Here is a 21,448-nt window from a genome sequence, read left to right on the forward strand (position 1 = left end):
GAGTAAACCATAAACTAAAAGTTCAGCTATCATGCCTGTAAACAAATTATGTTCAAAAACCATATTAATAGATTGCCTTTAATAAATAAAGTTGTATTGCGTTTAACTGCCGAAAATGCTGTTATCAAGGTAATTTCCTTAGTAGTTTATGTCAGAGGTCAGCAGGTGAGAGAAATGAGAGCTCAGGATGATACATGAGATACCCCACTAGTAATTACCTGTTGGAGGGCCATTCGTATGTGGTAAATTCCCACTTCACACTGGTAACGAACGCAGCATGACTCCACCCTCCCTCCCCATATTGATTCAATCTTCTCTTTGCTACCAGGCCTGGTTGCAAAGAGAGATTACAGCAGATGGAATGATTCATCAGTCTGCTTGCACTCTAATGAATAGAGGGTCATGGTTATGTAACGGAACATCCCCACATAGCAGTAGGGGAAATGGGTTATTTAGCATCGCATGGGGCTTCTCATTCCAACTCCAGTCTCAATGCATCAGTCTGCCGGTTGATTAGATTTACTTTAATCCTCACACAAACATAGATGTAACGTGACATGTGAAAACATAGTCTGTGTGTGTAAACAGTCTCTGCTGATCTGTGGCATGACCTTTCTCCAAAGATGAGTCGGACTCAGAACCACCATCTTGCAGCTTTGGAAGTTCCACTCTCACAGGTCTAAAAGCAATTGCATTTTTTGTTTGATAAACACTGAACAAAAATGTACATGCAACATGTAACACTTTCAAAGATTTTCCTGAGTTACAGTTCATATTAGGAAATCAGTCAATTGAATAACTGAATTAGTCCCTAAACTATGGATTTCACATGACTGGGAATACAGATATGCATCTGTTGGTCACAGATACCTTAAAAAAAAATGTAGGGTCATGCATCAGAAAACCAGCCAGTATCTGGTGTGACTACCATTTACCTCATGCAGTGCGACACATCTCCTTCGAATAGAGTTGGTCGGACTGTTGATTGTGGCCTGTGGAATGTTGTCCCACTCCTCTTCAATGGCTGTGTGAAGTTTCTGGATATTGGCGGGAACTGAAACACACTGTCATACATGTCGATCCAGAGCATTCCAAACATGCTCAGCGGGTGACATGTCTGGTGAGTATGCAGGCCATGGGAGAACTGGGACATTTTCAGCTTCCAGGAAATGTGTACAGATCCTTGTGACATGGGGCCGTGATTTATCATGCTGAAACATGAGGTTATGGCGGCAGATAATTGGCACGACAATGGGCTTCAGGTTCTCGTCACGGTATCTCTGTGCATTTGCTAAAATGCATTTGTTGCCAGCTGCTTATGTCTGGCCGTACCATAACCCCACCACCACCATGGGGCACAACACCCACATGACGCCATACAAGCTGCTATCTGCCCAGTACAGTTGAAACTGGGATTCATCCGTGAAGAGCACACTTCTCCAGCATGCCAGTGGCCATCGAAGGTGAGCATTTGCCCACTGAAGTCAATTACAACACTGAACTGCAGTCAGGTCAAGACGATCCCGCAGGTGAAGCCGGATGTGGAGGTCCAGGGCGGGTGTGGTTACACATGGTCTGTGGTTGTGAGGCCAGTTGGACGTACTGCCAAATTCTCCACAACTACGGGGTGGCTTATGGTAGAGAAATGAACATTGAATTCTCTGGCAACAGCTCTGGTTGACATTCCTGCAGTCAGCATGACAATTGTACACTCCCTCAAAACTTAATGCCACAGATGTGTCGTGACAACTACACATTTGAGTGGCCTTTTGTCCCCAGCACAAGGTGCACCTGCGTAATGATCATGCCATTTAATCAGCTTCTTGATATGCCACACCGGTCAGGTGGATTATTTTGGTTAAAGGAGAAATGCTCACTAACAGGGATGCAAACTAATTTGTGCTCAAAAATAAGCTTTTTGTGCATATGGAAAACATCTTTGATCTTATTTCAGCTCATGAAACCAACACTTTACATAGTGTTTCTATTTTTGTTCATTCGTAAATACGCAAAGGCTCAGACAGAGCTCTGTTTAATTCATGTGAACTTGTTCCGTAGTTAAGAGCTGTTGTGCGGCTGCAGAATCATGTGCCCTCGTGTTCAGGGCCGGGAACATTGTTCTGCCGTTTTCAGAGCTGGCCTCAGACATTTGTGTGGCTTTGCAATTAAGGATCCCCTTCTAAGCCGGAGATTAAACAGTAAATCCAAGAAGTCTTTCGTTTAATTTGCTCACTCAAATATTCTTCTTTTGGGCATTTAAAGAGAAACTGAAAATCACCAATTGAAATTGGCACCCATGAGAAAGACAACACATCTCAATTGGTTGTAGAACAATGAAACAGAATATAACCGTTGTGGACATAAGCCATTTAGAATGTATGTTCACTATAAAATGCTTGGGATTAAAGTCAGCTAAACCCTTGGCACCAGAAAATGCCCAAGAGGAATCAAACATGGATGGGATTATCATGCTTTAATAGTAAATATATTAGGACATTTGATGTTAAGAGTATTACACACAGTAGCTCAGGCACAAACAAGTATGGGTTGTTTTGAAGTGTTGGTCTCATACACCTATCAACAATTTGTTACACATGTACGCTCTACTTCCAGGTAGAAAAATAAAGAGTGAACGTTCATTAATAAAGCTTTGGCAGCAGGTTTAAGATTATTTTGGAACATAAACCATAACAAACACTTGTTCAAACTAACATTCAATTTCATCCCCACCCTCAGAAATCCTAATACTTTCAGACAAAAACATGGTTGCTTTAAGTAGGGGTAACTAGTGCCAGCCCAGGACATCAATGATGCATAACCACCTACTCAGATTATACACAATTATGATAAGAAAACAGAGGGAAAATAAATAAAATTAACAAAATCCGTTCACCATAAACAATGACATAACTCACAACAACTGTACACAGTGCAAAGTAACTGTGTGGGAACCTAAAGTAATAACTGTAGCATTAATATTTACAAGTGTAGAAAAACTAAAGAGTTACAAATACTCTTTGATTAACGGATGATGAAGTGCTTTAAGTTGAGGGGGGAGGGGGTTTGGCTGTGCATGCGGGGGTCGGAGACCGTTACACATCTGCCCGATGAGTGACGTGACGGAGAGAGTGCAATCCCATGATGCAACAGCCGCGGATCAATGCTGCGATGTTGTAGACTGGCGCCGCCACATCCACGCCATGCCGGGAATACAGCCAGGCCACCGTGGGCAACACTGGTACGGCCACAGCAACAAGATCAACAAGGAAGCTGCTGCTCCAATAGCTTTTGTTGACCACAGCCATCTCGAGGGCCCTGCAGGGCTCCTCACTGCTCACCTCAAAATCCAGCTCCTCCATGAAGCGCATGGAGATCACCTCAGGGTCTGAGCAACACAGCCCTGAATTACTGAATATGTAAGGGCTCACTGGCAGAACTGGGATGGGCTGGCAGGGGCTAGGCAGGCTTAAGGTGGACGGGAGAGGGGCCAAGTCCGGGCCTTGCTGTGCTGGGATTTCTAGGAGGCTGGCAGAAGCTGGGAGGAGAGCATCTCCAACTGCACCACCATGGAACTTCAGCAGCTGCAGCAGGAGGGCATGCAGGTCAGGAGGGAAGGACAACACCTCGGTCTGAACGGCCTTCTCCTCTGGAGCGGGGAAGGGGAGTGTGCTGTAGCAGAACGTGTTGGAAGAGGGTGGTGGAGGCAGTGGTGCGATCTTCTCCTCCAGACTGTGGAGTAGAGTGGACACCCCAGGACCAGCCTCTGGGTGGCAGCGTAGCTTACCGCTAGAGTCCACTGCTGTGGACATGAGCACGTGCGCCAGGTTGTCATTGACCAGCAGCCCACCATCTTCCATCTCCTCCACCGCCTGGTCACCGACCTCCCCCTGCTTATCATTGACAGGGGAATCACCACAGATGAGGTCCATGGTTGGCTCGTCTTGCAGCGTGGAGCCGCTCTGGGCCATCTCCATGCTGTGCAGCAGGCACTCCAGCTTGCGGTTCTGGATGTTGATGTCGACAAAGTACTTCTGGATGCCCTTGTCCTTCTCCATCAGACTGCTCTTCATGGTCTCCACAACCTGCCGGAGCTGCTTGATCTCCTTGCGTGCCTCCTTCAGGGCCAGCTGCGCCTCTACGCGGTGGCACTCCTCCTCGATCCAGTCCTCCCTCATCCTGCCCAGCTGGGACTTGAGCTCCTCGATCTCAGACTCCCTGAGGGAGAAAAGAGAGGGTTAGCTAGTAGTTACAGCTGTATGGGATTGCAATGTTTTTCTACACTGCAGGTGGAATGTGCTCTATGGGACGCATTTAGGAAACAAGCTAAACATGAGATGTTCACTGAGAAGGCAACCTGTCGTGGACGGTGTTCTCCGCTTCCCTCAGCTTGCTCCTCATGTGGCGAATGGCTACCTCCTTCTGTTGCAGGGGGGTGAGGTACTGCTCTGGATTGGGGGGTCTAAGTCCATGGTTGTCCCCACAGGTGTGGTAACGTCTGGGGGTCATCCTTATGGGGAGGAGACCGGAAATTACGTTTGCCCTGCTGGTGAGACACCATCTTTTTCTCAACATGGATACTGAGGAAGAGGACACACCATCTATTGTACACACCATCCTGTACTGTGTTCAGTACAACGAACAGTGCTGAGCCCCATCTAAAGTAGGCTCCATCAGTTGTGGGGAAGGAACTAGGCCATGAAAAAAATAAAAGGGATTGGTGCAACTCGCATGACGCAAAACAGCTTGTTTTAGAAAAAAACAAGCTGGGCAAGGTTATTACTTTGTCGATTGTGTCTGACTGGGGATAGCACTGTCAGGACATAAGCTAACCAGCCAGCCGACTTCATGCTGCAAAAAGCTAAAATGGCAGGTTGGTCAAAAGCCGTCAGGGATGGCTAGGGAAACAATGAGGGAAAGCCCAAATTACATTTGCTTGGCTGTAATCTACAAGTTAAGTGTTTTTACTGACATACCTAAACTGTTTTTAAAATTAGTACAAGTACATTGAACTTCAATTATACATCAGCAGTTCTGAAATATCCCTGTGATCAGGCCTAAAAAAGGAATGATGAAACGTGTCAGAGGATGGATTTGGCTAGTATGCAGAACAGCCCCACTTTCACACAGGCTTAAAAGCTAGCACTATATCCTAGCAACAACCTGGGACTTGTGCTTTGATGAGAGTCTGCATCCCTGCCAGAAATAGAACAGGCTAGCAGAAAGTAGCGAGAGAACAAGGACATCACACAGAACCCAGCCAGGCAGAAGAGAGCTGAGGGGAACAAGGAATAAAAAACCTGTAGCAATAAAAATGACTCGAGAAACAAATGCAGTCATGGACGTTTTCACGTCCGCATAAGATACATAAGTAGGGATTGTGTTGCATAGGGAACGACTCACATTAAGCCTGTGGGCTGAATTCAAGAGGGCTCTGGTTAGTCATCTTACAGTCTGAGCAGAAAGGCAAGGTTGAGCTTGTTCATGCAGTGCTGCTGTCATGGCAGCACAGGAACCCTCGAGTGAATATTCTGCCACATAGCAACACGAGAACCCAGAAGCACTATCACAAAATGTGCAAAGTAAAAAATAAAATCAAAAAATGAGGCAGGAATGCAGCCAGGCTATCGACTGAGTAATGAAATATTCATGACCTCTTCCTCTCCTATAAACCCAAGGTTGACACCCGTGCACACAATAACAAAATCCAGACTGTTTATAAAATCCTCTAATCTTGGCATAGCCCAATCCTGACCGATATAATCCCTGTCTCAGAAAAGGAGATGAGTCCCGGCATAGAGCCTAATCTATCCCCCCCTTTCCCCACCTAGTAAATGCCCACCCCTCCCAGAGCAACAGATGCACCATTACAAATGGACCCCTAGCCCCTTCTTCCTAGGGCATTTCATGTTGAAATTAAATGATAGGAACATGGTAGTTGCTCTTGTCCTTTGATAGGATAGGTGGAATTATTGCCATATTGCTTTGAGCTATCCAATCATTTTAGATCTAGGCCCTGTCCACATAAGCAATATGGCAAAATAAATACCAGAAGGGGTAACACTGGAGGTTGTTTCTGGAACTGGCCAGTGTATGTGGTGTGGGTATGACATGGCTGTTTACCTGGAGGGTATTGTGGGGCTGGAGCTGCTGCTGGATGAGGGGATCATCCTGTACGGGGCATAGAGCTCTGCATCATGGGATGCTGAGGGGCTCCCTGCCAGTTTGAACATCGGGAGGCTCCTGATGTGGGAAAATACATGCAGTAGTTAGGCAAAACTAAGGAGATTACATTTTCCACAACACCAGTCTTGTTTTTTTAGCCTTCCCTGTAGCTCAGTTGGTAGAGCATGGTGTGTGCAACGCCAGGGTTGTGGGTTCGATTCCCACGGGGGGCCAGCACAAAAAAAAAAAGAAATGTATGCATTCACTACTGTAAGTCGCTCTGGATAAGAGCGTCTGCTAAATGACTAAAATGTAATGTAAAATGTAATGTTGTCCATTTATCATTGGGGGAACAAACAAAAAAAAAAAAAAAAAAAAAAAAAAAAATAATAGCACTATATCCAGGATGGTCCCCTCATAAAAAAATAAATAAAACACACCAGCGGGGAAAAGAAACAGCCTTAAAGAAATAGCATAGCTATACTTTTAGGAACAGTTTCCCAGACCCAATGACATTTTTGTTGAAAGTGCATTTTAGTTTAGGATAAGGCTGCATCTGGATCTCGGAAACTGGCCCTTTAAATGTAACACCCACTGGTGGGGTAAGATAATGGTAAGTCAGTGTCTGCTTCTAGAATGGAAGCAGTAGAGAAACAGAGCCACCCCATATCTCACCTGCGTGAGGAGATCTTCTTCCCAGTGGAGTTTTGGGCCAGGCTCTCCCCTCTCTTTAGGCTGCCCGTGCTGCTGGAGGAACTGAAGTCTGCCTCGCTACCTGTAGTCAGACACACTGAGTAGCATCTCTTTCCATTTGATAAAACCATAGTAATGTGCTCACTGTGAATTTATGATTAACTAACAACAAAACTGAACCTTCTACACTGAGTGAGTCAATTGCAGGTACAATGTGCTGCCAACCAATACGTGAAGTCTGACTGTTAACGACTACTAATCAGCCAAATTGAAAAACCTCAGGTCCAACATTAATTATCCAATCAGCAGCCTCTCTGGATTGGAACCTTGCTCAAGCCATTGGGCCGATTCAATTATGCTGAGCCTCGGGCACCAGTATGCCCTTCTCAAATCAAACCATAATCTGCGCTGCTTGGTCATGTCGTCAACAAGGCAGCATGACGCATCATCCAGAAACAATCTCCTTTCCATACAGTATATGTTTGAATTTTCAAACTATTTTTAATTTGGAAGGCAGATAAAGTATTTATATCAAAAGCAATAACTTTTGCATGTGAAAACACAGAATCCTACTCATTACTCCACTTGCTTAATTACATCACTTTTGTTTTGAGCCAACTTCAACGTGGGTTTCAAACAGGGTGCCCGGGCCAGATTAATCGAATCCCCTCAATGTTGGCCTTCTTCTGCACAGACGTTGCTGACGCATGCCAATCAGGCCTGGATAACTATTTTACATATCAGCTAACCACATCATATGACATATGTTATAGCAATCTGGTGCCCAAAGGCACAATCAATGAAGTGTCATGCAACAATTGGTTAAGGCATACAATGTCTGAGCAGGGGAACACAACCATTGAATGCGTCCCAATATTATCTCCTTCTTGCACTCGTTCAGTATTCCCCAGAAATGTAAAAGCATTGGATTGGTGTAGGCATGGGGAAGTTTCTACCATATTTCTTATACCAGTCAGTGTACACTGTGAGAGGTATTTAGGATGTTGCCATAGGGAGAACCTCAATTGGAGAACCTCAATTGCATACTCATAAAAAAAAAGGTCTCGCGTCTCGCCTCCTTCTCAAACACTACTGGATGAGAAAGCCAGAGGTCCTGCCACTCTGACTGTCTCCTCCAATGGGTGTTGTGCAATTGAGATTCTCCCATTCTCTCACCAAGCAAATCATTGTTGTTTACCTTCTACTGCTCAAATTACATGAAAACAATACTTTGCAGTATACACACAAAGCATTTAGAAATCAGGGTTGAGCTCAATTTGAATTAAAGGCAGTCAATCAATAAATTATTTTAATTTAAAATGCAGACATTTAAACTTTCGAAATAAATAGCATTTAGTTTTGAGTTTATTGAGAAGTCATTGAAAATAAATGCCCTTTTTTCTATTATTGGATTGTGATTTTAGTTTACTTCCTGAATTGACTGCCTTCAATTTTAATTGAGCCCAACCCTGGTCTACAAGAAACCATTTCACATGGTTATTTCATATATATTTTAATCTGACGTAGATCTATTTTGTAGATCTATTTCAATTAATAGTTAGATAAGTACTTCAATCAAACAAATAAATTTAAACAGAATCAGAATTGAGAGAAAAACCTAAGATCTACTAGGACAACATATGTGTCCCGCCCTGATCTGTTTTACCTGTCTTTGTGATTGTCTCCACCCACCTCCAGGTGTCACCCGTTTTCCCCATTAGTCCCTGGGTATTTATTCCGGTGTTCCCTGTTTGTCTTGTCAAGTCAATCAGTGTGGTTTTCCATGTGCCTGCTTTTTCTTACCTCGCTTTTGCTAGTCCCCTGATTTTGACCCTTGCATGCATTAACTCTGAACTCACCTGCCTGACCATACTGCCTGCCCTGACTTTGAGCCTGCCTGCCACTCTGTACCTCCTGAACTCTGACCTTGTTTATGATCTTTTACCTGTCCACGACCATTCTTTTGCCTGTCCCTTGGATTATACTAAATATCAGAGACTCGAACCATCTGCCACCCGTGTCTGTATCTGGGTCTCGCCCTGTGCCCTTATAGTACAAACTGACCAAGCAGACTTGGACCAGCTCTACCATCATGCTGTCTCCCTGCAGGGAGCCACCATTAGGAGGCATGAGCTACTGCTGGACCTTTTGGAAGGGCTTCGTTTCCTGACGGAACGCCACGACCAAGTATTCAAGGCTATTATGGAGCAAATCAGGGAGTTAGCTCAGGAAGCCTGCCACCTCTGAGACCACCCAGTAACCTTTTTACTATTAGTGGTGGGTTTGTACATGTACAGCCTACCCCTGGCTCCCAGAGAACCCCGCTTACAACCTCCGGAGCAATATTCTGGGGATCCTGGAACCTGCCGGGAGTTTCTTACTCAGTGCTCCCTCATTTTCGAGTTGCAGCCATCTTCGGATCGGTCGAGGATAGCATATATTATGCTAATGTCGGGAAGTACGCTCTCCTGGGCTACAGCAGTTTGAGAGCAACAATCCGCTATTTGTCGTGATCTGGAAGACTTCATGGCAGAGGTGAGGAAGGTTTTCGATTCTCCGGTATCCTGGGAGAGATGGCCCAAAAACCTCTTCAATTACGTCAAGACTCCTGTAGTATGGCAGACTACACTATTGACTTTCGCACGTTGGCTACCGAGAGTGCCTGGAATCCGAAGTCCCTATTCGATACCTACCTTCACAGATTATCAGAGGTGATAAAAGATGAGCTAGCTGCTCGGGAGTTACCGGTGGACCTCAATTCCCTCATCACCCTCACCATTAGGATTGATAGACATCTACGGGAACACTCGAGTGAGAGGTCTGGCCTATGTCACACTCGTCCAGCCGCTGCAGCTCGTTCACCTCCAAAGGAATCCGGAAGTCCCAAAAGGCTGTTTTTCCAAGAGGATCTGAGGCCACCCGAGCTCCCTCGCGAATCATCGACGACGGGTGAGTTTGATATACCGGAACCTATGCAACTGGAGAGAGCTAAATTATCACCTAAGGAACATTCACACAGGCTAAGCTCCTATAGTTGTCTGTATTGTGGTGCTGTAGGGAATTACATAGCCACCTGCCCAGTGAAGAGACCTGAATCCTTAGTAGGTACAAGTACATTGGTGAGCCTGACTGGGAACCCTCTCGCAGAGGACTCTCTGGCTGTTGGGAGCGTTCGTCCTCCTGACTCTCCTGCTAGTGCAGTATTCTTTTTGGGGAAGAAGGACAAGACCCTGCGTCCATGCATTGATTACTGGGGCCTCAATGACATTGATCTAAAATTGGTACCCTCTACCACTCCTCTCCTTGGCTATCGAACCTCTCCAGGGGGCTACCATCTTTTCCAAACTGGACCTTCGGAATGCCTACCACTTTGTGAGGAGACGAGTAGAAGATGGCTTTCAACACTGTCGGTGGACACTGAGTACCCGGTCAGGTTGTTTGGACTCATCAACGTGCCCGCTGTCTCCAGGCCATGGTCAATGATGTGCTTCGGGACATGTTGAATCGTTTTGTTTTTGTCTACCCCGACGACATCCTGGTTCTCTCGTTCTGCCCAGGGAGCAGCTACAATGGTTTCTGGGGTTTGCTAATTTCTACCGCCATTTAAAATCGGGGCTACAGCAACCTGGCTGGCCCCCTCGCTGCACTCACCTCTCCCAAGTTACCGTTCACATGGTCTCCAGCAGCGGACAAGGCTTTTGGGGATCTAATGCAGCGATTCACTACTGCCCACATCTTCATCCATCCAGACCTGACTCGTCAGTTTGTGGTTGACGCTGCCGATGTGGAAGTAGGGGCTGTCCTTTCCCAGCAATCCGTCCAGGACCAAAAGCTTCATCCCTGTGCCTTCATGTCTCAACCCTGCGGAGTGGAACTATGACATTGGGAACCGTGAATTCCTAGCGGTTAAGATGGCTCTGGAGAAGTGGAGGCACTGGCTGGAAGGGGCGGGACATCCATTTTTGGTATGGTTGGACCTTAATAATTTAGAATACCTCCACTCTGCCAAGCGCCTCAACCCAAGGCAAGCTCGTTGGGCCCTGTTATTTACTAGCTTAAATTTCACCATCTCCTACCGCCCAGGGTCCAAAAACATGAAGCCGGACGCTCTGTCCCATGTGTACAGTTCCACTGCCACGCCCTCTGAATCTGAGACATCCTCCCTGCCTCATGTTTGGCGGCTTCGGTTTTTTGCGCTATTGAGGCTCTGGTCCGGAAGGCGCAACGTTCCCAGCCGGACCCATTGGTGTGCTCTCAAAGCAAGACTCCGTAGCAAATTCCGTCTGGCCTCCTTCAGCCACTCCCTGTCCCTCATTGCCCCTGGTCCATATTTCCCTGGATTTTGTCACTGGGCTTCCCCCATCAGATGGTAACACCACCATTCTGACGGTGGTGGATAGGTTTTCCAAAGCCGCCCATTTCATCCCTCTTCACAAGTTACCTTCAGCCAAGGAGACGGCCCAACTCGGGGTGCAGCACGTCTTCCGAATCCATGGACTCCCAGTCGACATGATCTCAGATCGGGGTCCTCAGTTCTCGTCCTGATTCTTGAAGGCGTTTCCCATCATTATCAGGTCATCGGCCAGGCTGTCCTCCGGGTTTCATCCCCAATCCAACGGCCAGTCGGAGCGAGCCAATAAAGACATGGAGACAACACTTTGGCGTCTCCTTGCTAGTAACCCCACCACCTGTAGCCAGTCTACACGGTGAGACGCCTCCTGAGGGTTCAACCACGGGGCAGGGGTTTCCAGTACCTAGTTGACTGGGATGGTTATGGCCCGGAACAGAGGTGTTGGGTTCCCGCTAAAGACATCCTGGACCAAGCCCTCATCATCAACTTTCACCGCCGTCAGCCAGATATGCGCCCAGGTAGCATGCCAGGTGGTGCCCCTGGGGGGGTACTGTTTCACCTGTCTTTGTGATTGTCTCCACCCACCTCCGGGTGTCACCCGTCTTCCCCATTAGTCCCTGGGTATTTATTCCGGTGTTCCCTGTTTGTCTGTTGCCAGTTTGTCTTGTCAAGTCAACCAGCGTGGTTTTCCATGCTCCTCCTTTTCTAGTCCTCCCGATTTTGACCCTTGCCTGCCTTGACTCTGAACCTGCCTGCCTGACCATACTGCGTGCCCTGACCTCGAGCCTGCCTGCCACTCTGTATCTCCTGAACTCTGATCTGGTTTTGACTTTCTTGTCTGTCCACGACAATCTCTTGCCTGCCACTTGGATTATAATAAATGTCAGAGACTCAAACCATCTGCCTCCCGTGTCTGCATCTGGGTCTCGCCCTGTGCCCTTATAGTATGTACGAGCCTCCTAACCCCACATACAAAAATAAACCTGAAGCCATTCTCTGTAGTGGCCTACCTCTGGGCAATGTGGATGATCGCTGCTCCCTCTTGTGCCTTGGCGGCGGTGCGTGCCACTCTGCCATCACCCTCACCCTCTTCACCTTGGTCTTGCACTCAGCGGTGGGCGTGGGGGATCCTTGTGGACTGTTGTCTGACCCTGACAGGGTTTTGGAGGGGGACACAGACTGACTACTGGGGCAGCCAGTGTCATCTATGTAGACAGGTATAGCCAAGAATACGCATGCAGCATGGAACACACAGCAGTCAATCCTTAAGAGGGACTGAACCTTGCACTCTGATCTGTTCGTACTGTAACTCATCCAACCAACAGTGTTCATATTACCAACACCACAGCACTGTGTTATGGTAGCAGAAGGGAGGTGAAAGGGGTGTCAAACTTCCATGATGACTTAATATTATTCAATATACATCAATATGTTGTAACCTAATTTTGGTTAGCTTTAACTGTTGTCAATTAAGAAAAGAAGCTAGACCTACTACAGCAGGCTAGGTCATTTCTGGAATAATGCCAAGTATTAAGCAAACTTCTCTTTGCCAAATTTGTTGTTTATGGTAAGTTGTTTGCCTTGTGTAATTCAGATTTGTTTCAACAGTTGTCATCTAGAAAAAAGTATGCTAGTTGATTTAAACAGTAATCAACGAGCTTTCATATGATGAGGACTTCTCTTTACATAATTTGACTTGGCAACACTCTCAATCTCCAATGCATGATTATGTAATCAACACCCTGACGTGTGTGCGATAAGATGTGGATTCGGCCTACTTGGCCAGAATGGTGTAACAAAGCCTAACATAAGTGTGTTGGCATGATTTCAGACATTTTTATATGATGAATTCTTGCAGCAGGGACGGACTGGGATCAGAAATCGTCCTGGGCATTTCTAACACGCTGGCGGGCATTCATTCTGCACACACAAATTAGATTTAGGAAGGCCCACTGGGCTAAAGATAGACCAGCCCATTTGCCCTTGCGAGTACTGCCCTGGCTGCCATCAACAATGTGACAATACTGACAGGTGAAAGCAAATTCCTATTAATTTTATGTTTTCAGATCAATTTACTGAGATTAGAATAACTATTTTAGACTTTTATGATGCACCCTAACCATGATCTAAAACATGGGAACCACATACCTGAGCAAAAGCTGTTGGTGCTGATGGTCCGTTTGGAGTTATCTGAGCTGATGTCACAGTCCTTACCCTCCTCCTCTGAAATGGGTGATTCGGACAGGGGTGACCCTTTCACATTAGGGTGGAAAGGATGGAGGATCAAGCGTGGGATGCGGCTGCGGGGGCTCTCCTTCCCTGGTGACTTCTTTTCCTGAGAACCATACAGGTATCACAACTCGCCACTTGAATTTTTGCCACAAGAACAAATCAAATTCATACGAGAATCGGTGTGCGCAAATATAGCTTTGCGCATTTTGTTTTTGTCTTACTACATTAGCTCTGTCACAGCAGCACAATCATGAAATAATTATGGTCTACTAATGTGATAGTCTAGATTAGATTATCATTCTATCCCTATTATCACTATTAATTTCATGACATTTTTACAAAAATATTAATGGAATTGTTAAGATTAAAAATGATAGCCTAATATAGCAAGAATGATCAACTTTCAAAGTGTTGCAATGACACCCACCTCATATTCCTGGAATGGCCCCATTGTGCTTAATGCTGCGTTTTCCCCTTTGGATCTGTGAGAAAAGTAAAACTAGGTGAGATGTATTTCTGTCCAAGGCATCCTGACGTGGCACACAGGCACTGAACCATTTACGAACAAGGGCGACTCTCCGAAATCTGTTACGTAAAAAATGTCACCTCCGCCTACGTCCACCCCAGCCTGGCACAGATGGCACAGACACTGACCGGACCTTGGTCATTAAACAAGTGAGCTCACATCAAATATAGGCTACCAGATTGAACACATTTTTGTTTTTCTTGAAAATATTTTGCATGTATTTCCTCAAACATGGAACAAAGGCATGAGACCGTTTCTTAAATCCAATAAAACCCAGGCTTACTGTCCTTCACATGCATGTGCCACAGAAAATACAACCTAAAATCCATTATCCGATTATGTATCAATATAATGGAATGATGATTGAAATCGAGTCGTGAGTGATGCTGCAGAGAGGAACTGGGTGTGTTTCTAACTCTTCATTTAGAAATAAATGAATAAATTATGTCCCACTAGGTGGAAAGCACACAGCAGCATATTCAAACATCTCAAATCAAATAAAATTGTATTTGTCACATGTGCCGAATACAACAGGTGTAGACATTACAGTGAAATGCTTACTTACAAGCCCTTAACCAACAATACAGTTTTAAGAAAAACAAGTGTTAAGTAAAAGAATAGCGAGGCTATATACAGGTACAGAGTCAAAGTGCGGGGGCACATCTATTAGAGAGGGGCTGACTAAGTTTTCCTCAGTGCCATGATTCATTCTGACAAGAAACATAATAGAATTATGACATTTGTTCCTTTTGGGATCCTGTGCCAAAGAGCCTTTTTGCTATCAAAAAGATGACACCAGAGTGTAACACCGGCAAACTGCTCACTGAATATTGAGATAAGAATGACAGAATAATAGTGTATGGCATTTTGTGTTTATATTGATTTACACAGACCCTATACACGTAGTTGAATTCACCCTCTCCTGTCAGGCGAATCGTAAAAAGTGGAAAGGCGCAGCGGGTATGAAGGCTCTGGGCTGAGGGGCGACTCTCGCTGCGCCGGACTGCCGGGCGACTCTGGCTGCGCCGGACTGCCGGGCGACTCTGGCTGCGCCGGACTGCCGGGCGACTCTGGCTGCGCCGGACTGCCGGGCGACTCTGGCTGCGCCGGACTGCCGGGCGACTCTGGAGGCCAAGTGCTCACAGCAGGCACTGGCTGTACCAGGTTATGGAGGCGCATTGATTGCGGGGAGCAGGAACAGGACGTACTGGACTGGGCTGGCACACTAGAGGCCTGATGCGTGGGGCTGGCTTTGGAGGCGCCAGACTAGTGACACGCACCTCAGGGCTAGTGCGAGGAGCAGGAACAGGACGTACTGGACTGGGCAGGCGCACTAGAGGCCTGATGCGTGGGGCTGGCTTTGGAGGCGCCAGACTGGTGACACGCACCTCAAGGCTAGTGCGAGGAGCAGGACGTACTGGATTGGGCAGGCGCACTAGAGGCCTGATGCGTGGAGCTGGCTTTGGAGGCGCCAGCCTAGTGACACGCACCTCAGGGCTAGTGCGAGGAGCAGGAACAGGGTAAACTGGACCCTGGAGACGCACAGGAGGTCTGGAGCATACAGCCTGCACAACCCTTCCTGGCTGAGTGCTCAACATCGCCTGGCCATACTGAGGAGCTTTAACCAATCGCACCGGCCTTTGAATGCTCCTGGGCAATATAGTGCGCATTTCCGCATAGCTCGGTGCTTTCTTGATCCGTCGCTCCCTGTAATAAGCACGGGGAGTTGGGTCAGGTCTGCATCCTGACTCTGCCCAACTCCCCGTGTGCCCCCCCAAAAATTGGGGGGGGATGCCTCCTGGTCTCCTCTAGCTCCCTTAGTTTGTTCTCCCAGAATCGTCGTTCATCACTCCAAGTCCATCCTTCTCCCTGGTGCTCCAAACCCCACTGCTTGGTCTTCGTTTGGTGGGTAGTTCTGTCAGGCGCGTCGTAATAAGTGGACCAAGGCGCAGCGGGTATTGTGCTCATCTTCTTTTTTTATTTGGATAAACGTGAACACTAAACAAAAGAAACAAGCAACGACCAAAAACAGTCCTGTAAGGCTACACAGCTATACATGGAACAACTACCCACAAACACAGTGACAAAAACCCCCTACTTAAATATGGCCTCCAATTAGAAGCAACGAAGAACAGCTGCTTCCAATTGAAGGCCAAACCAAAACCTGAACATAGAAATAGACTAAATAGACATTCAAACATAGAAATAGACAACATAGAACATTACTCAAAAACCCAAGACAAATAAATCAAACTCACCCCTGCCACATCCTGACCATACTACAATAACAAAATGACTCCTTACTGGTCAGGACGTGACATCTCCATTTTGACATAGACATACAAAGACATCCAGGCTCCAGTACATGCACAAAAGTGTATGTTTTATTAATGTTTGATGGCTGAATAAATCATGGTTCACATAATGCCTGACTGCACATTATAACATCACTCCATTCCTTATCCATTCCCTCTCTCCTGTTGAATGCTGTGCCTCTCTTAGCATCATCGCTTAAAGGTTGGTTATGTACGTGTTTGATTTTCTTTTTTTTCTTTTTTTTTAATTACGTAATTGACCCCTAAGGTCTGATTCGTTATCGCTTTACTGAATCCGGACTTTTCCCCCTTACAGTCCAGATGCTATCTCTTTATTTTGACTGCATGGCACCCAGGATGTTGGTAAATGTAGCTCAGGACATCTGCTGTCCCTGTCCCCAAGCAAACACCCATCCTGAAATACACTGTGTACCCTGACTATCATGTCTTACACTACGGGTATGTTTTCAGCAAGTAAGGGTGAAGAAATAAGTTAAACAGCTAAACCACAAAAATAATACTTGAAGGCAGGTTTTATACCAGATTGTATGCACTTTTAGTCTTCTATGTCCTACAGCCCTGATATGAGAACACCCCAAATGTTCATCTGAAATGAGCTCAGCTTTTTGTACCTTTTTTAAGGCAACTGAGAAGTGTGTCATGAGCATCACAATAAAACAGCAGTACACCAGCATTTTATGCCTCGATATGTTTTCCTTTTGTTTCTACCCGCCTTTGGATAGCTGGCACACAGCTTCAAAGTGGAATCAGATTAGGCAGCAGGCACAGTCTCAGAGCTACCAACCAAACCATGCCCTAGCAACATACTTAGCAACAGAGGAAAATTACTGCAAGGAAGACACAGGCTAAATGGGGCCAATGAAATTTGCAGACAGTTCTGTGTTCTGCATCTTCCAAGCGTGCAATAGGAGGGTTTTCCTCCTGCAACATAACAAAGGTCGATGTGGTTTACTTCGGGTGTGGCCTAGGGCAGTGTGGGGGGAGTGTTACAACAAGGTCAGGTGTGCTTCCATATGAGCAAGCGCACGTGAGCCGTTGTCTCTGTGCACATCAGCTACAATATTTGTCAGGATAATGCAATCAAGTTTGTGCATTGCTATACTCAATAGTTGTTGTCGTATAATGACCATACAGTGTCTCAATGCTGATTGAATCTCAGCAGGGCTTGTAAATATCATTCTCCTGGGTCATGAGGAATGACCCAGGTAGAAGAAAAGATCAAAGAAAAGGGACTGAAACCGTGAGACTACCTGGACTTGTCAAATAAGAAGCACATATTTTCACTTTCCGTTTCAAAATATTTTAAAACATTTCATTTTCCATGCAGGTAAATGTGACCCTGGTGGTTCCTTAGCAGATAGAGACCTGGGTGGAAGGTTGACAGCCTCAGATTCACAGAGAGAGAGAGATGTTTTCATCTAAGCCTACCCATGCATGCTCTCGGTAGATAAGATACAAAACAACGTGACCATCTGCAACAAGCTCTCACAGTCTCACGTCAGAATTAGATGTTCGTCCATGTTTCTCAAGCATTGAAATCTTAAGGTTAGGCATTCATGTTGAGTTAAGGTAAGGGGAAAAATCTCAAAAACAACTTTCTAGAGCTGGATTTGAACATGCAACTTTTGGCACCAGAGGTAGATGCTTACACCCATCCCCCATCTCTGTCCACATCGGAAGCAGAAACCTACTTGAAACTAACAGCACTCACTGTTGCCTCTTGTGGCTGGTTTCCACATCATCTCCTGACATCCTCAGACATGGATGGACGTCTAATACTGACTTGTATCACGGGTGACCTGGCTGTGTTGTTCACAATATTCCTGTCGCTGGGTCCTAACGCTGGAACTTATGCAATCAACTGGGTATCAAACCCGGGTGTTCTGCATAACTCAAGACTATGTTAGCCCACCAAGCTAAAGTCTTTGGGAGTTAACATAAATGCTCTGTTCTGCAGGCAAGGTTACTCATCTCTTCTAGTGGTTTGCAGCCGTTTATCGCAATATCAAATCATTTCTGGGTAACAATTTATGTACCTTGCTGTGATTGTTTTAAATGAAAAAAATGAAAAATGAAAAAAATTGCTTCTTAGCAAAGAGCAATTTCTCAAACAAAAATGTTGCTCGGACTGTCTGGTAGTGATCTGAGTGGGGAGGGGAAAACTCAAATTAGCTGTCATTGGCAGAGAGGTTTGGAACGCTCTTTGTACTTGGTCTATTCACAAATTTAACACCTGGTGGTGTCACCAGTCAGGCCAAAATGCCATCCCACCAAAACAGGCTGACATTTTAGGTGGTCTTTTCAAACAGCTCTTACACTAAAAGGGTATTATCATAATTTTCACAATTTCACAGTATTTTTCCAACATAGTGTGGAAATATATAAGACCTCTGGGCCTTTAAATAGCTGCACAGGTCTACAGGGTATGGCAAGCTCATATTTTAACAAGACAACTAATTTAGTTATGAAAGCCTATTTAGTGGGTATAATGGTTTCATTTAATTCAAGTAGAGTTATTTGTTATTTGCGTTGCACTAGAGACGTAAGGTTATTTCTGAGCTGGGAATTATCTCACAATACTGCGTCCTTAATCTGTTCAATCTGTATTTAGTCGGCCTGCTTGGTTTGAGTATGCACTTTAGGGCAGTCAACTGTATGAAGCATTATATAATCCAATATTTTCCTCTGAGCGGGTTGACATATGGTATGGCACATAATCATATATTGAAAACCATATAAAAACAGAGAACATAAGTTTATTGGACAGGACATTGTGTGTGTGTGTGTGTGTGTGTGTGTGTACATGCAAACATGTGTGTGAGCATTCAGGATGATGATAGAAACTATGTGTTTCAAGGTGTCTAATTTTCTGTCTTTTGATAATGTTCACAGTTTCTCCAATAAAACCACATCTGAAAATGTCCAGTTCTATATAGTGCTTTGATAGATTTTCCCCAAATCCAACATAGATTATCCTTATCAACCTGACGCTTATGGTGTGCATAGATACCCACAAAAGACCCATAACAATGGCAAGGTGTAAAAGCTTTCACTTGCTGTTGGTGGTCAATAACATCCAATTCAGTGCGCTCTAAATACACACATTATTTACAGAGAGAATACAGACAGCTCACATCAGCCAATTTATGATGGCAAAACGTTCCTTAATATCCATCTGTTTCTGCAAATGCTGACCATGTTTGTCCATGTATAAGTTACAGTATGTGATGTGCTTCATGGTGACTTGGATGAAGGTTATTGTAGTTGTTGTTTTTTTGTTTTTCTTACCTGCTCTGCCCAAGTTTAACACCAAAGGCAGGCCTAATATCAAAAGTTTCCCGCCACATGTATGAATTCTTAAGATTGATGGTTTGTCAATGATTTTAGACCATTCTCACAAAATCCAGCAACGAATGCAAAACATATAGTCTAGCCCATAAATGTACTGAAATATAGCTACCAAAACATGTTTTGTCGCTCTTGTAATCCCAGAAGAAAGATATCAATGCATAGGGGGATGGTCGCCCATGGGATAATTTTAATACGCAGTTGAAATCAGTGGCGCTGTCCACTGTCTCGTAGTGCTGAATATGATCAAGAGCTGTATGAGTTCAAACTTAACCTGACCATTTTTTGTATTTTACAATCATAATTTCGAATTTAACTAAATACGACAATATGTCGATGGACAGCAAATTGTGATAAGAAATGGGAAAGTAAACAACATCATAGACTAGCTAGAAATCAGAATGACATGCGTATCGTTTTTTCCAATTCCTATTTTTTCCAAAATGTTTTCATCAAGCTATTTACATAAACATATAATTATACTAGCCTGGATGTTTGGTGATGATTCCCCCAGTCGCAAAGGATGCGGGTGTAGCCTAAATCACGGATACCACAACGAGTCCCTCATTACTCCAGTGTTCATCACGAGTCTGACTGTCGAGCCCATCCCACTGTGTTTTGATATGTGGAAATTACACTGTGCACACAGGATTGGACGAAGATGAAGCTGCTAAACACTCACCAACAGTGACAGCGCGCGCTCGAAGTCAAATATGACCAATGTTCCAACAGTGTTGGTTTACATAACGCAGGCATTGTTCCGTCCTGAAATCGCCTACTTCCCGCCTCCCATAGCCTATGTAGAATGACACAGACAATAATATCAGGGTGTGTGACAACAACAAATGCATGAAATAACAACAAATATCTACATTTTGAAGCAATGTTCGTCTGATTGGGGCGCGGCTTAGAGTTTCCTGTCCATGGTGCTGAAGTCACTGGGCGAGTCCAGGAATTTAGCAGTGGCATCTTTAGGCCTTTTTTTTCTCCAGCCCCCAAACTTCTTACATTTCAGTCTGATATAAGTTTCCATAACCACACATCACTTGCACTATGCAGTATTTATAAGAAAACGTTTTACTGACACATTTTTGTGACAAAAATAAAGAATACAATATAATGCGCTGGGCAGAAGGCATTGAAAGAAGCCCCTAGAATGGCACAGTGCCTGCTGTGATTGATCGAGATTTCACATCGCAGTGGACCACTCACGTCCCTTGACCCCTCGCCCACCCTTGCAGCACCGGTTAGATGTTAACGTCATCACTCAGCAAAATGCCTGTAACTCAATCAGAGTCTGGATATTCAGAAACTTCTCCCGAAAGAGTGCAAGCAGGTTGAGCAGGTTGAGGCAGCAGTGAATGAGGTGTAGAGGGCAGGAGCAACCAACAAGTTAAAGTGCAGCAGCAGCAGCGCAGAGTTACAGGTTTGTGCAGGGTTGGTGGTAGCTAACTGAATTGTCTCCCTCAGTATAAGGGTTGGCTAATGCTAATAAGCTAGAATTAGCGCTATGCATCCTTAAGCTATTGGGTGTCAGTCAGAGTTATTTAACAGTATATTTAGTGAATGGGCAAGCAAAGGATGTTGGTGTAAGTCATGATAAAAAGTGTTCATTTTCAGCTAGTGTATTTGATGGGTTTGGTTTCTGTAGCTAGCTTGGCTGGCTAGACACTTCGGTAGCTACTGGCTGGTTTTCATGGTTCGGGCTAGGCCCCTTAGTTCCAGTGAAGGGAAATATTATGACATTCTAGATGATTCTGTGCTTCCAACTTTGAGGCAACAGTTTGGGGAAGGCCCTTT

General features: G+C 45.2%; 1 protein-coding gene across 6 annotated transcripts; it reads right to left on the reverse strand.

Moving 5' to 3' along the window:
• Positions 1–2,458: 2,458 nt before the first annotated feature.
• On the reverse strand, positions 2,459–20,231 carry LOC100195360 (syntabulin (syntaxin-interacting)). 6 transcript variants are annotated; one of them, NM_001140389.1, is given in 8 exon segments: positions 2,459–4,215; positions 4,355–4,507; positions 6,121–6,240; positions 6,838–6,937; positions 12,217–12,357; positions 13,355–13,541; positions 13,866–13,920; positions 20,136–20,231. In NM_001140389.1, coding segments are annotated over 7 exon segments (1,848 nt in total). In that variant the 5' UTR covers positions 13,890–13,920; positions 20,136–20,231; the 3' UTR covers positions 2,459–3,092.
• Positions 20,232–21,448: the final 1,217 nt, after the last annotated feature.

The sequence above is a fragment of the Salmo salar genome, chromosome 05 (genome assembly GCF_965601325.2).
Source record: "Salmo salar chromosome 05, fSalSal1, whole genome shotgun sequence".
Taxonomy (NCBI): Eukaryota; Metazoa; Chordata; class Actinopteri; order Salmoniformes; family Salmonidae; genus Salmo; species Salmo salar.